Source organism: Laetiporus sulphureus (assembly GCF_001632365.1).
Source record: "Laetiporus sulphureus 93-53 unplaced genomic scaffold LAESUscaffold_37, whole genome shotgun sequence".
Classification (NCBI taxonomy): Eukaryota; Fungi; Basidiomycota; class Agaricomycetes; order Polyporales; family Laetiporaceae; genus Laetiporus; species Laetiporus sulphureus.
The window spans coordinates 166,874-181,018 of record NW_024468546.1 but is presented as its reverse complement, the minus strand read 5'-3'; the positions used below and the strand labels follow the sequence as shown (position 1 = coordinate 181,018).

General features: G+C 52.9%; 4 protein-coding genes across 4 annotated transcripts; 3 read left to right on the top strand and 1 right to left on the bottom strand.

Moving 5' to 3' along the window:
• The first annotated feature begins 4,935 nt into the window (after positions 1-4,935).
• Positions 4,936-5,376, top strand: LAESUDRAFT_325578 (uncharacterized protein). Its single transcript, XM_040902027.1, has one exon. The coding sequence runs from the start codon at positions 5,072-5,074 to the stop codon at positions 5,327-5,329; it is 258 nt and encodes an 85-aa protein (XP_040761539.1). The 5' UTR covers positions 4,936-5,071; the 3' UTR covers positions 5,330-5,376.
• Positions 5,205-6,524, top strand: LAESUDRAFT_325657 (uncharacterized protein). Its single transcript, XM_040902028.1, has 8 exons — positions 5,205-5,377; positions 5,456-5,547; positions 5,604-5,638; positions 5,700-5,860; positions 5,974-6,035; positions 6,086-6,208; positions 6,268-6,368; positions 6,478-6,524. The coding sequence occupies exons 2-7, from the start codon at positions 5,504-5,506 to the stop codon at positions 6,302-6,304; spliced, it is 462 nt and encodes a 153-aa protein (XP_040761538.1). The 5' UTR covers positions 5,205-5,377; positions 5,456-5,503; the 3' UTR covers positions 6,305-6,368; positions 6,478-6,524.
• On the top strand, positions 6,519-7,333 carry LAESUDRAFT_761644 (uncharacterized protein; the record flags this gene model as incomplete). Its single annotated transcript, XM_040912952.1, has 2 exons — positions 6,519-6,547; positions 6,976-7,333. 2 exons carry the CDS (start codon positions 6,519-6,521, stop codon positions 7,331-7,333), a joined length of 387 nt encoding a protein of 128 aa, XP_040761537.1.
• Positions 7,334-8,683: 1,350 nt separating this feature from the next.
• LAESUDRAFT_715960 (uncharacterized protein) lies at positions 8,684-13,427 on the bottom strand (the record flags this gene model as incomplete). The annotated part of the gene is made up of 17 exons (XM_040907209.1): positions 8,684-8,812; positions 8,835-9,010; positions 9,084-9,144; positions 9,251-9,267; positions 9,379-9,621; positions 9,747-9,784; positions 10,159-10,297; positions 10,390-10,650; positions 10,797-10,964; positions 10,997-11,282; positions 11,369-11,646; positions 11,707-11,786; positions 11,813-12,036; positions 12,087-12,409; positions 12,560-12,853; positions 12,988-13,041; positions 13,100-13,427. The coding sequence occupies 17 exons, from the start codon at positions 13,425-13,427 to the stop codon at positions 8,684-8,686; spliced, it is 3,099 nt and encodes a 1,032-aa protein (XP_040761536.1).
• Between the last annotated feature and the right edge of the window lie 718 nt (positions 13,428-14,145).

The window sequence follows — 14,145 nt, the reverse complement described above, 5'->3', positions numbered from 1 at the left end:
GTCTGACCCTGCTTGTATATATACTGGGGTCGTCTGGGTTTACACCCCCAGACTTATCTACCTTCGTCAATACTCGATACACTTGACTGCAGCTGCGACTTCCCCTACAAGTCCAGTTCACCTATTATAGTCTGCGACCTCCATTACTTCGCCTTATCCAACATAAGCAAGTAAGACACTTTGGACTTCGCCTGATATTGGGTCTTCGTGACAGGCGGCGTGGTCTGTCATCATCAGACGAGTCATCGGGGGGACCTGGAGGCGGAGGGCCGCTTGCATTGGTATGTCGCTGGCCATTATGGGCATTATGCGGTTGCTGAGCATTGTACTGAGCTTGGATACGTGCCCAGATACGATCAGCTTCCGAGTTCGGCATACGGTGCAGTATCTGACCATCTTCCGGTGGCAGCGGGTGCTCCTGATCATTGATAATTGCAGGTCCACCTTCTCCGGCAGCAACATCGCCATGCGCACGATGTTGTTGGACCTCCTCGCTCAACATGTGAGGGGGCATGTCACGTTGTTGCTCCTGCTCGGCTGAAGCATTGCCTGCAGGTTGGGCTGGACGATCACCATCATAATCTAACCGATCCTCTGGCACAGATGGTCGGAAACGTTCTCGGGGAATTTCTGATGGTCCTGTCTGTGGCAAGTCAGACATAGGCAGCCGTTGATGAAAGCTGGTCATGGTTTCATCAAAGTGCTTGGTGAGAAGCCGTGCATGCGATCTCATAGCATCGTGACTCTTGACCGCTGACTCAAACTCACGTCTGGACCTTGCTAGATAGGATTTCATCTTCGTTAGATGCTTGTCTGTGAGCATGACATCCTTCTGCATCTCCATCAGTTGGCTGTGCACCTCACGAGTATACTCTTTAAGAGCATTCATGCGACATTCCCTGGCCGCCTCAGGATCTTCTGGCGGTGGGGTTTCATGCACAGGCGGTTCAGGTGGAGGCTCCTCAACATTTTCGGAAGGGGTCTCCCCACCGTCTATGACTGGTTCCTGTGCATCGTCGCATTCATTTGACAGCGGCCGATGCTCAGGGCGAGGTGTCACCAATGGGTCAGACGCCAAGGGTGCGTATAGTTCTTCAACCTCTGGAGGGACCTGCACTGATCCCTCGGGTGCAACTTCAACAGGTTCATGATCCTCTGTGCGAGTACGACTGGTCATCACACGTCTGCTCGGCGGTCGGGTCGATGCTCTGGAATTTGCACGACTGGCTCGCGAGGAGGCGGTGGAGGTTGCTCTCGATGTCGTAGCTCTTTTCGACATGAGTAGACCAGGTGAGTAAGTTTTTTCGTCAGAGACGGGGTTTTTTGGGGGGCCAATACAGACTTTGTCGTCCAATGTGAACAACGGCGAGGGTTTAAAAATGTATAAGGGCTTTGCCTGTGGCCTTAGCACACACGATGTAAACCGAATCGAGCCGTGTATTGGCAAGCGAGAGTACAGCGTGAAAGAGTAAGACCAGGACTATCTACAGCAGAGCGTAGGTTTTTCTGTCACCCTCGGCTAATTCCGAGTGGCTGCTAGTAGTGGCGGTGGCTGCCGCCTTTTGGTCCAAGACACCCTTACAGCAACTGCATTGTACGGGGCAGCTCATGAGCTGCCCTCTTGCTGCAAACTTGACGTCGAGGTCATTTGTGGCCAAGATGAGGTGATCAACACCAGAGAAAGGTCAGTCTGTGGTGATCACAGATAGCTGGAATACGGTGCTTCGCTTGGACGTGTGTGCGTGATAAATTGGAGCCACGAGAGAAATTTGGATGATCAGAAAAGCTGGACCTGCCGATGATCAAGTAAAGACCCAATGACCGATCAGAACCGTCGGAATGGATAGCTAACAATGAGTCGGCTCTCCTTTCACAGTGCTTTCATATATCACGCATTCTATACCAGCATCAATCATTCAATCATGCATCCGACGCGCGAGCTTCCGTCGTGCTATGAAAGGGGAATCGAGGCGCCATTAGGAAGCACGAATGTCCGGCTATGAGATTGAGTTCGTTCCAGCGTTCGCGACAAAAGCAGGCTGGGCGCAGATCGACAACGAGCATAGCCTGGAGGCCATGTCCCCAACAATCAGAGTTCCATGCATGTGCAATGCAGAGATGAGTACATGTCTCGTTTCTGAATGTCCCGACGAAGCTGGTAAGAGGACGTCCATATGAGCATGCTGATTGGAGGTCGAACTCTACCATCGTCATTCTCCGACCAGCGCCGGAGCACCCAACAAGCGCAGATCAGCCTGATGGAACGGCTTTCCCGGGAGGTGCTCTGGGTCAGCATTACATGACAGAAACCCTTGCGACACAAGGCGGGCAGTGAGCTACCGTTTGACGGCTTCACATGGAACCCATGTACAAGGCCGCATCGTGTGCCCCGAATAGTCCAGTTCATCGGTGTTGATGCTGACGTGAAAGGTCACCGGTAGAGCGTCATTGACGCAAGGACTATGCAAGGACAGCCAAGGACACAATAGATTCAAGTTGCCTTTGATCAGATGCGCTCGGTGCTACGATAGAGCAATTCTGATTGATCGGACGCACTCGTACACGTGGTGACCGCCACACAGGCGTGTCTCCTCAGGCTTGAGCTTGAGCTTGATCATCAGGTTAACATGCATTATAAGGAAGGCTGAACAGACAGGATGTCTGTGAGTTGATAAAGGCGTTCTATTGACTCAACAAGCCAAATCTCAAAGAAAGCGGATAAAATAAAATCGAACGCATGACGGAATCACCAGCTCTTCACAACCACGCAACTTCACCGAGAGGAGACTCGAGAGCATTCTGATTGTGGCTATGGGACCGGACGTTCAAGATATAATTGAATCTTTGCATCATCTACGCTCCCTGTGCAGTTCGCCTGCAGCACTGGTCTCTATTGAGATATTGAATGCGGCCGCTGAAATGCGGAGGAACCAATAGCACAAAAGAGCTCGATCAAGTGAGGTGAGATTTATTATGAATGGCAGCGCAATAAATTTGACCGGAAAGTCATGCGCTGGCACTGCGGAACTGCTTTTCTGACGATATCTTTTGTTATGATCGCATCGTATGGGCAATGATGGTCGAGTACCGAGCCCAGCTTTCGACTTCACCGTCGACATGGGGTCACACTGCCCAACTGAGGCGTGATATGCGTGTCACTCAAACGACACATTGCGAGCAAGAGATGAGCACAGCCGCGTCTCATGAGAAAGCTGATGAGCTGTCCACTCACCTTCACACAGACGCCTCAGGGGAACTTGATGTCGAGGCAGTCCATGGACAGTGCGACGTGATTGGCGCTAGCGAAGAGATCCAGTTGTGATCGTACGTAGCTCGAATTGAGCGCTTTGCGTGGATGATAATGCATGATACGATGGAGTTACGAGAAAAATGTGACTACTCAGAATGGCTGGGCTGGCAGGTAACCAAGCGAGATTTCGTGACTGATCAGCATCGAAATGGATAGCTTACAAGAAAGAGACCTCATACCATATTTTCGCACCTTGTCGGTAGGCTAGATTTCGTACAGATTGCCCATTGTCATATCGGCGTCAATATGCCCCTTGTCAACCCAGACGCGCATCCGACGTGCGAGTTCACGATTGCACAATGAAGATGAAGGCAAACCAGCGCCCAGTGAGAAAGCGCAGATGCCCGATTATACGGTTGACTTGTCCCGGCGCTCATAACAACGGCAGCCTTTTCACATTTTGACAGCCAGCAAAAGCTGAAGGGAGGCCTTCAGAATTAGAGCTGCATGCACACAGAGTGCATACGGGGGCATTGTACGAAAGCATGTCCAGATCAGCATCGCAGCGCCCATTGAGAGAACGATGGATTGAATGGCTTCCGTGGGGACATGCTGGGTCGGCGTTGGACGACAGTAACTTTTGTGACACGAGGACGAACTGCGCTACTGATTGACGGCCTCAGCTCGGACTGTTGCTGGCAGAGAGCACAGCGAGTTTGTCGAATCACAACGCCGAATAAGATACCTGAACAGCCCTGTTCATCGACACCGACCTCAAACATCACCCGTGAGAGCACCGCCCGCATTGATCGCAAGAATAGCCCAGTTCACAGCAGATCGAAGGTGTCTTGCAAAATGAAACGGACTTGAGCGACCGAGCGCTGACAGATGTATCGAGGTACAAAGCAACGGTACCGTATGTTTTGACCAGTGGATGATATATGATGCATAGAGTGAGGTGGAAAGAGGTGATAAAACAGATTCTACGGACTCACTGAACTGAGACTATACGTAAGGCTGCATTGTTTAAGGTTTTTTCTAAGCCTGATTGTTTGGTTGTGGAGAGGCCTATGGACATGTCTAGAACTTGAAGGGAGTAGGTTAAACACTTGCTGAACCGTTCGCCGAGCCTTTCGCTGCTCGACGCAATGTAAGACTTTGATGAGGCGACGTACCGACGTTTGGCATCAGCACGGGTAAATGTGCTGGGAGGATCCTCTGTGAAGCTTGCCTCGCACTATGCGAATCCGGGAGTGGATCTTGAAGCTCGCATTGGGAATATGTTCGTCTCTAAGAACCGGGTCATACATAATTCAAATGGCTCGTTTCAAATCTCTCTGTGTGCAGAGCCCTGGCTATTTCAGTAGTCGCTCTGAGCGAGCCCCGAAAGCATAGATGTCTCTCACCTGTCGGTGCAGCGCACAGCCCGGAATGAACGAAGTCGACCCGTCTGTGTGTGAGCGGTCGGACTCCCGCGTTCCACGTGGCAGAATGATCGGGCGCTCCCGCACCATTTCCACGCCACAACCGCGTCTTCTGCAACGGCCATCCAAGCTCAAGTGCCGCGCTGCAGAAGGTACGATATCCGAATCATGATCAGGCTCCCGTAGTGAAGATACGGTAGTCAAGGCATGCTGTTATCCCGTCATGTTAGCGGCAAACTCCGTCATCATGCCTTTCGTCTTCCTTTGTTAACGATTGACTTGGAACAGAGCACTCACTCAAAAACTGAATTATTGATCTTGTCTCCAGAATCAAATCGTCAATAAGCATTCCACAATTTTTCGCATACTTCGGTATTTCTCATGCGAGCATCTGACCATGAGGAATACTCTACCCTCACTTCTGCGTGTCCCCTGTACGCATGCTACGTTTATCTGTGACTCGGCTGAACGTTGCCATGAGATTCGTCTGATCCTTCCTGTGATGCAGCCCATTCGTTGTGTTGCAACTTTGACATCACAGCGACTGACCAACAACACAGCCCCTTCTCATGATCTCATATCATATGAGCCGAGCGACCCGTCCATTCCGACGTGCATGTCTCGTTCAGTTGCTGTTTTACTCATGCAGGCATGATGGAGTCACGAGTTTTGAGCCGCTATTCACTTGAAGACCCCGTCGCAGGTGAGCTGGCTCACACCGCATGTTGATATGCGGGTGATGTAACGTTATCTCGTGACGGAATATGGCGTTTATAAACAGGCTGACGGTCCATCACCTTAAGTCGACCTTTATTTTCCCTAGTCAGGCATGTCTGCCGCCGCCTCTGAAGCAAGCAACCTGTTGGACAGTTCGTGCGTCTCTTCTTCAGATTTCTGGAGTTGTACTGCATTGAACGATGTATTATCAGCTTTACAGAAGACTATGCTGTTGTCGCCGGCGCAGGCAAGTCGCGCATTTGTTTTGCTTGATACTGGCTGATCATTGACGACTTTTTCTCAAATAGCGCTCATATTGTTCGACCATGCCATCACATTCGGCCAGGAGGTCGAGCTGTTCTGGGGCGAGAGATCGTTCTCTGCGTGGCTGTTCTTTGCCAATCGGATGCTTGCATTGAGTTATGCGATCATTTCCGTTTGGTCGCTCATTAACTTTGACACAGTAACGGTGCGTGAATCAACATTGTCTCGTCTGGATATGACTTCGACTTACAAATATTGTAGAGGCAAGTTATTCCCTGTTGTCACCTTTATTCGTGTCTGATTTTTCTTATGTTGTAGTTGTATGGCAAACTTTGTGACGAGCAATCTGCTTCCCATACTGATTGGAATAATCTCACAAGGTAGGCTGGCATGCTTTGTGACACATCATCACAGCTCAAGCATAGCCAAGTGGTTACAATATTGCGAGTAAATGCCGTATTGCGAGTAAACGCCGTAACGGGTGGCAGCCGATGGCCCGTTATGCTCCTCACACTGCCTGCGGTCTTCAATGTGGTCGCAAACATCTACATCGGTATGATTCCTCCTGAAAAGGACATATTCTTGATTTGCTTATGTTAAATTCATGGGAAGCCTTCATCCAATCGTCATATTCTGTGGTTTGGGTTGATAGGACAGCTATATGCATCCAGTCCAGCAGTTCCAGTTCAGTACAAGATACTGATTCAAAGTACGTAAGCCGGCATCTTTAGTAAATTCGTACTTGCTTATCTGTTTTACCATAGACGTGAGTCCGAACTCAGGGATGCTTTCCTCCACTCTCCTTTGACAATCGCACTGCAGTGGAAATAGTCAATGGCGTCTGTGTTGCAATTATCGCCATCATGACGCTCGCAATTCTCTGGCGCGGGCTGTATGTCCACCATAGACTAGCCACCATTGATATCCTGTCTCCGAGGAATCCGTCGCTTGCGGCTCTACTGCTCAGGGACGGTACGGCTATCAGACCATGACTATGGGTCTCTGAGCTCGAATAACATTTGCGTCCACTATATTCATAGGCACGATTCAATTGACGTGAGAAATGAAGTCGGACTCAATTTGGCAACGTCTAAAGCATATTATTCAGAACTGTGCTACTACTGAACTTAGTTACAATCGTAATGGACTTCTTGGACGTTGTAAGTGCATTCACCCCATTTCTTCTGCTAGATCCTAATTAATCTGTCGCATATGACTATGCACATGATAGAATGCTGCATATGTTGTCAGTTATTTGAATTACTAGTGAAGCAATCCTCTTACGTTTTCTCTGCCAATGACACACTGACATGTTTACAGACTCACTACCATTCTGATCTCTCGTGTCCTCCTCAATGTCCGAGCCGCAGCGCGGTCCACACGCGGAGAGCAGTCTCAAACGCCCTCCTTCGTCCGATCGCAGCGTGGGCTCGAGGCACAAGGGGACGTCGAGGACATGTCGTTCGAATTGAACATCCTTAGCAGCGCCAAACAAGCCCAGGGCACCCATCGCGCTTACCTGCAAGACTCTATGGAACATGATGAAATTATTGCCGAACCGCGCAGCACGGCGGACAATGTTTCCACTACCGGTGACGCTCAGGAGGACGTGAACGAAGAAGAGGGGATGGACGAAATCGAGGAAGAGATGCGGTCGGATGGGGAGAATGATGTGTGAGGGGAGAGAATGAGCCTCCAAGCCGAGCTGTCAGATTCACGGTGATTGTTGTTTGCTTTCTACTTGTAAGTGGCCTATGAGTCTTCGTACGCTCCATCTCATCCGGCTACGTTCGCAGATTTTTCCGCGCAACCTCAGCAGATGCATATCGTGCTATAGATCTTGTTTGACATTTGTTTTTGGTATGAACATCCGTACTACATAATCGTATCTGCAAATAATTCTTCACACGTCTGCTCTGGAATTCTCTACGCCCCGTCTACCTTAGACGAGCCATCGAGGTGTTGAACATGCACGTCGTACGTGCCACTCTACCCGTTGCTTAACAGATACTGTTTGCTACATGCCGCTCACTCGGATACACCCTACGAAGGCAAAGCAACGCCCCATCCACGCAGCGCAACAAACCAGGCCAACCTCATCGGTTCTTCTCCTCCTACTATATATACTCTTGCGCAGGTGACAATATCCTGACACCCAGCGGTTCCTCCGCCCCGCCAGCCCACGACTACCTCATTTAGTACACCTACCTCCCTCATCTTCAAAGACCAGTCCCGATAACCAGGCACATTTCTCAGCGTTTCATGCCACCGCGGTCTCGTCTCCATTTTTAGATCCTTCCTAAATTTCCAAGAACAAAGAGACCGACCGCTTGCTATGCACACCGTCGCCTCCCTATACCCAGCCGCTCCAGAGGTACACCGAATATTCCCCGCGTCGCGCGCCGGGACGACACCGCGTCACGCTTGTTCACCGATGCCCGAGCGGGCTCGGACATCCCGTATATGCACTGAAACATTCAATATGAATTTGTGGGACGGACGGTTTCTAAGTGGCCGATTGGCTTCCATGTGAGAGCGAACGGCGAGAAGTGTCGATATTGATGGCTGCCTGGATTTGTTCTATCATCTTCACTGCCTGAAGCGATTAGCAAGCAAGACGAGGTGTCGCTGAAAAATCTTCTACAATCCTGATATTCCGCTGTGGTGCACGCGAATCTGCGAGGATCCAGATTACTTCAGTGAGCACCTTCACGCTGATCGTAGATAATGAAGCAGTGTCAGAGAGCTGTCCGCTGGTACCTGATGTCATAGGTATGGACGGCGGATGGTTTGCATATATCCGAACACGTTCCCAACGTACAAAGACGATACCTATGACGGAAGTCTCGATCAACACACTGTTCTTCATTTCTTTCCTCCGCCGTGACTGGCACCAAAGTTGTCCAGTGCCTTAGAAATTCTCGTGCTTGAACCCATCCTTAAAATCCAAGTTCTACATACCATGTCTCACCAGCGCCCAATCCTCCCTGCCTCGGGCATCCGCTAGCTCAACTCACCTTCATGTAAATCATCCCCCTATCGTTTTCAGCCTACGCCCGGCGGCGACGGGGCCGCGACGTGCCTCGGGTCGTTTTGCGTCTCCTCCGAGCCCGTGCCCTGCGCCATGCAAACCCTCCGAGTTAGCTTGCAACAGCACCTCAGCATGTAAGATCACGCACATTGACGGCAGTCAGAATGCTCGCGGCGATGTCGTCCATATCTCCCGAGGCACCGGAGAGCGGAAATTGCGATGGCTTGGGCTCATAGTCGGGTGTGCTGCGAGTGCGGAGGTTCGGGTTATCCTTGGGCAGTTCGGGAACTGCGCCGGGCTGCTGTTGTGCATGTCGCAGTTGCCCTGGGATGTCAATTCGTGCGTTCAGCAAGGATTCCAACAAGGATAGAGAAAAGCAACTTGAAAGGAAACATACAGGAGGGAACCTCGGTGAGATTCTTGACCTCAGACGGGTTGCGCTTGCCGTGGATGCGAAACTGGGAAATAAATAAGGCCCGTCGCGACGATCGTCATCCCGGCGAATATCGTCTGTTCCCTTGCGCATGAGCGAGTAACCGTGCGAATCGCTCAAGCGAGGCTTACCTTGAAGCTCTGACGGACTGTGGCGGGGCGCGGGTGATCCGTGAGGCACGGTGATGGCTATCAGTCAAGCTGTGGTTCGCAGCAAGTGTTTGGAGGGAGTTGGAGAGGACGAAGGCGAGGGTGGCAACGAGCAAATTTCAGTCTAGCTAGAGCTCCTGGCAGTTCGGATTCGAACAGTGCTAGTGATATCTCTTCAGGGGCCGTTGATGCCTTCCGTGCACGGGAATCCCACACGCCAGATGGCCGGCATCGCGGAGCGTTCCGCAGCCAGACCTCGCCGGCTGCCCTGCCTGCGAGGAGAGAGGGCCCGACGACCGACGTCACCTGCCAAAAAGTCATCTGGCCTTCCTGTTTGGGCGCCGTCGCGGCGGCTTGGGAGAGCGGGGACGTAGGCGCGTGACATCATTGGCTGCCTATGGCAGGGCGCCGCGTCATGCGGGCGTGTGAGCTGACGGCGTCTGCGCTGGAAGTGGCTTGGGTGGCGTGGAGTTCGTACCTAGTGCAGCCGACGTCCCGCTTATTCTGGAGGCAAATCTACGGAAAGTCTGGAGTTAGCCACTGGGTCAAGTGCACATGGTGAGGTTGAAGGAGGAGGCGAAGCGACCAAGGTTCTACATCCAAGTTCCTCGCAGCTTCAGCGGACATGATCGCAACCGAAAACGCCCCGCGCATGGCACGCAACGCAGTCAGGGGCGGACCGCCGCGTGAATGGAAAGGACACTGACGACGAGTGCTTGTTGGACGACGATGGCGCAAAGTTAACCCTGCTGTCGGCGATCTCACCTTCGCGATCTCCAATTCTGCGCCTCATGCCATGTCCGACATGCTACAGCTTGCCGGAACACTGCAAGCACTTTCTCCAGCTGATCGAGACTTCCTCCTCAAGGTATTCGGAACTGGCTACGCACGCGCATACACCCTCCCAGACGCTTGGTGACATGGCCACAACCATGGAAATCACCATACACAGGCCGTTGTCTGCTGCGAGTGAGGGCCCTTTGGATCTTTCCCGGGACTGTGGCCTCGACGTGCCCTGGCCATCCTCGACTGTGAAGTGCACCGCGCATACATGAATGGCCCGGCGAGTTTCTCTACTGAGGACCTCACGTACCAAAGTCATTTCAGTGCCATCAAACTACAGGTTCTGTCCCAGGCACGTCTCCAGCCTTGATGTACGACCACGGAGGAGTTAAGTTTGTAGCTGAATGCTTTCATGAAGGATGATACAAAGCCAGCTGAGGCACTTGCAGCAGCGCCGGCGACGGTTACAGAGGAGGAAGGTGACGTTGAGATGGCGTGATGCACTAATGTGTACTGATCAATGGCCCCATGCATGCCCCATGCGCAGGTACACCAAGAGCCTGTATGCTGCAAAGCGACGAACAATGGACGATTCCCATCTGTGGTGTCACACACGTATTTCCGCTATCTCAACGTGCGGGAACGCAAAGCAACAGACATTCTATATTGCACAGATCATACAAGCAATAGATGAGTGGATCCCGCTCCATTAAGCTTTAAGGGCGGCGGACGATACGGAACTCACCAGACGCATCAATCGTCACACGACCGCCTGTCACGTCCGCTCTGCGCTCGGGGCATCCACCGAACCCAGCCATCACCCCGCCTCTCACCCACACAGCTCCCACCTCCCAAGCCCCACACACAACATCGTTCCCTCCCTCCTTCCCCACTCCAATGCATCCTTCACCGCCTACTCGCCCACGCGCGTCCAGCGCGTATCACGGCGCAGGAACGCGAGGATCTCCGTGGGCGTCGGGCCCGGTGGCGGCATGGGAGGTTGCAGCGGTACGCTAACGTCGTCTGTGCGCTGCGGCCACTTGGACATGGACGCCTTCGCAGCGGCGCGGGCCATAATTTCGGTGATCACATGCGCGACGACGCCGGAGAGGTATGCGGGTGTGAGCGGGAAGTAGGCCTCCTCGTCAGGTGGGGGATCGCTCAGCGCTTCGTCGTCGTCATCGAAGACTAGAGTGTCGTGTGTGACGGGCCAGTCGTGCTGGCGCTGCTGCTTGCGTTGCCCTTCCAAAGGTGGTCAGAGCCATGCGTGGAGAGCGCGGAAGAGGAGAGCGGCCGGGTCGGCCCGTCCCAAAGCACGATGCTTCCCTCGTCGTAGAGCGTCCGGATGGCAAAGCGGAAGAGGCACTTCACTTTTAGCGCTTTGCTCTCCGCAGAGGAGCCTTGTAGTTGGCGAATGTGCCTGTCCTGGGTTTGGGTTTGAGTATGGGCGGCGTGCATGCGCTCCTCGCGTGCCCGCCGGCGGGACTCGGCATCCACGACGTGCCGTGCTAGGAGCGCGAGCTCGGGTACTCGTCGGAGGTACGAGAACGTGAAGTCATGGACGGTTCTTGACACGTCGTCCTCATCATCGTGATCTGTATCGTTATGTATGAGGGAGCAAATTGATGAGCGCTTCTTTGATGCTCGAGGCGTACGCTCATTCTCTGCGTAGGTTGTCTGCGAGCATGAGCCGGGCGCGATGTCTTCTCCATAGATGCCCATGTCCGCATATACTCTTCGCGTGCCCGAGCAGAGGCTGACGACTTCGTTTGCATCTTGGATAGGAGGTTGGTTGAACCACCCGCCGACCCGATCACGCCGGCGCGGTGGTTGCTGCTTGGCGGAGTAGGGGACACAGAGCGCGAGCGAGCGCGGGCACGCAGGGGAGGCGCGTGGTCCATGTAGTGCTTGACGTATATGCGGAAGGTGTTCGCGGTGAGGTCCCGTGTATGCAGACGGGATGGGTGTCTCAGGCGTGGAGGTGACTGAGGAGTAATTGTCAGCCGACACCAAGACAAGCACTTCGAGTACTTACTTGCGGCTCGCTGCCGACCACCTTGGACGAAGTAGGCTCAGGAGAGCCAACTACAGAAGGCGCATGGGAGGAGGCTGGCGTCTGAGGCGCCGCTATACCCGGCGTTGCAACCACACGGGCTTGCACTTCCTCCGCTGACTCGTCGGACGCCTTCTCCTTGCACTTGACTGAGCTCGCGGGCTTACTTGCTGGCATTACTAGCGGCCGGACGGTCGCTTTGGGGATCACGAACGGACCCATATCCGGAGCAAAGTAGGATGTTTGGTGCAGGTGAGCGACAGCGAGCCAGTGGTTGGGTTCGTCATTTGGTGAGGAGCAGCGTTCTGCGAAAGACGCGAGTAGGTCAATCGATAAGTTACACAGAAGGATGACGGGAGTAGCGAAGGTACTGAAGAGTAGGCTGCTTAGGAGAGGCGCAGAGCCAGTTCCGCCTCAATCCCTCTTATAGTCTCCAAACGTCAAAACACACCCACTTATTTCGTCGACGAGCACGAGCCTCCCCTCTGCTCTGTTCACCACCCTTCCAGTGAGGCTCACCGATGCGCCAACATATGCTACTGGTTTCGGAAGCGGAGATGGTGTCGCGGGCAAGACGTTGAACGTGGATTTCGACGTGGAGGGCGCAGGCCACTTGTAGGGAGAGCTTGAGCCAAACTGTGGACGGGCACTCATTGGCGTCTTCGGCTTCGGCTTTCTGACTGTGGCGGATGATGCTGGTAGAGGAGGGTGTTTGTAGACACAGTCGATCACCGCTGTTCCATCGTCCACTGTTATGGCATCAACGGAGACGAAGGTCGCAGGTGCATTGAATCAGGATCAGCCGAGAATCATAAGCTAGCTACTCGGTACGTCCGCGAGTATATCGTCCGCGATTCGTAGACCTGAAAGCCGACTAGCAGACCCACAAGGCGTACGGAACGACACGGTACCCGACCAAGCCAGAAGTACTCTGCATCTGGATGCACAACGTGTCAATCAGCAAATCACGTAGCATGCATGTACAAGCCACATACCTTCAGCACTGCTGTCCTGCATGTCCATCACATCTTTGGCAAAGCATGGGGCCACGGCGTCCTTGAACAATGTCCACTTCCACATTTCCGCCGCAGATGGCGCATCGGGCACTGTGGACAGAGTCTTCGGTGAGACAACCGGTTTGCCAGTCGTTTCTGAGGGAGATTTCTCCGGATTCCTGCTTGCGGTAGGTTGAGGTGTGGAATAGGCTCTGGTCGCGGCTTCGATCGCTGCGAGACGTCTCCGCTTGGAGGGGGAGAGCGGGACAGAGCTCGGGCGCGTGGTCTTTTGCGTATTGGCAGAGGATACGGTGGCAGTTTTACTCATAGGACTCAAGTACAAGATGGATGATCAAATCGGTTTAGTGGATTAGCACGATACTGGCAGGGCTCGACAGTCGATGTCATCGCTTGGGGGTTGAGTGATTGAAAGGCCTTGGAATCTGTCTTTCTGGTCCTGCGAATATCGTTCTTGTTACACTCAGAGTAGAATATCCCGATGCTCAGAGTGATCATTTCTGCCACAGTCCAGACAACTTGCCGCAGGCGCGATAACGAAGTACGTTCAAGCGCCTGTGTGGCGGCTAATGGCGGGTACATATGCCCGGGACATTTACCACGCCACAAGCGCGTCGTCTTCAGGTTCGCTGCTCAGTACGTATGCGCAGTGTGACCGCGCGCGGGCCCAGGATTCGGTCTGAATGACACTCGGTTCATGATTTTGGCTAAATCTCCCTTGTATCGAAGGAAAGTTAGTCAAGGTCTCACCATGTAAGTCACTCTTACACTGGTGAACTCCGTCTGTTATGCATCTCGTCTTCCTTTGGCCACGATTCACGAATCACTTGGACCAGACAATTTTGCACATGCGCTATCCCCAGAATCAACCGCAAATTATTCTGCAATTTCCTACCTACTCCGCCATTTCAGGACTGACAATCGCAGTGCTCTGAAAGGCAAGTTTGCAAAAGCTAGGGGATTAGATGATTGCGGAATTGCGATCGCTTACTAGAATGCACTCTTCAGGCTTCAAAATCCTTCAATCA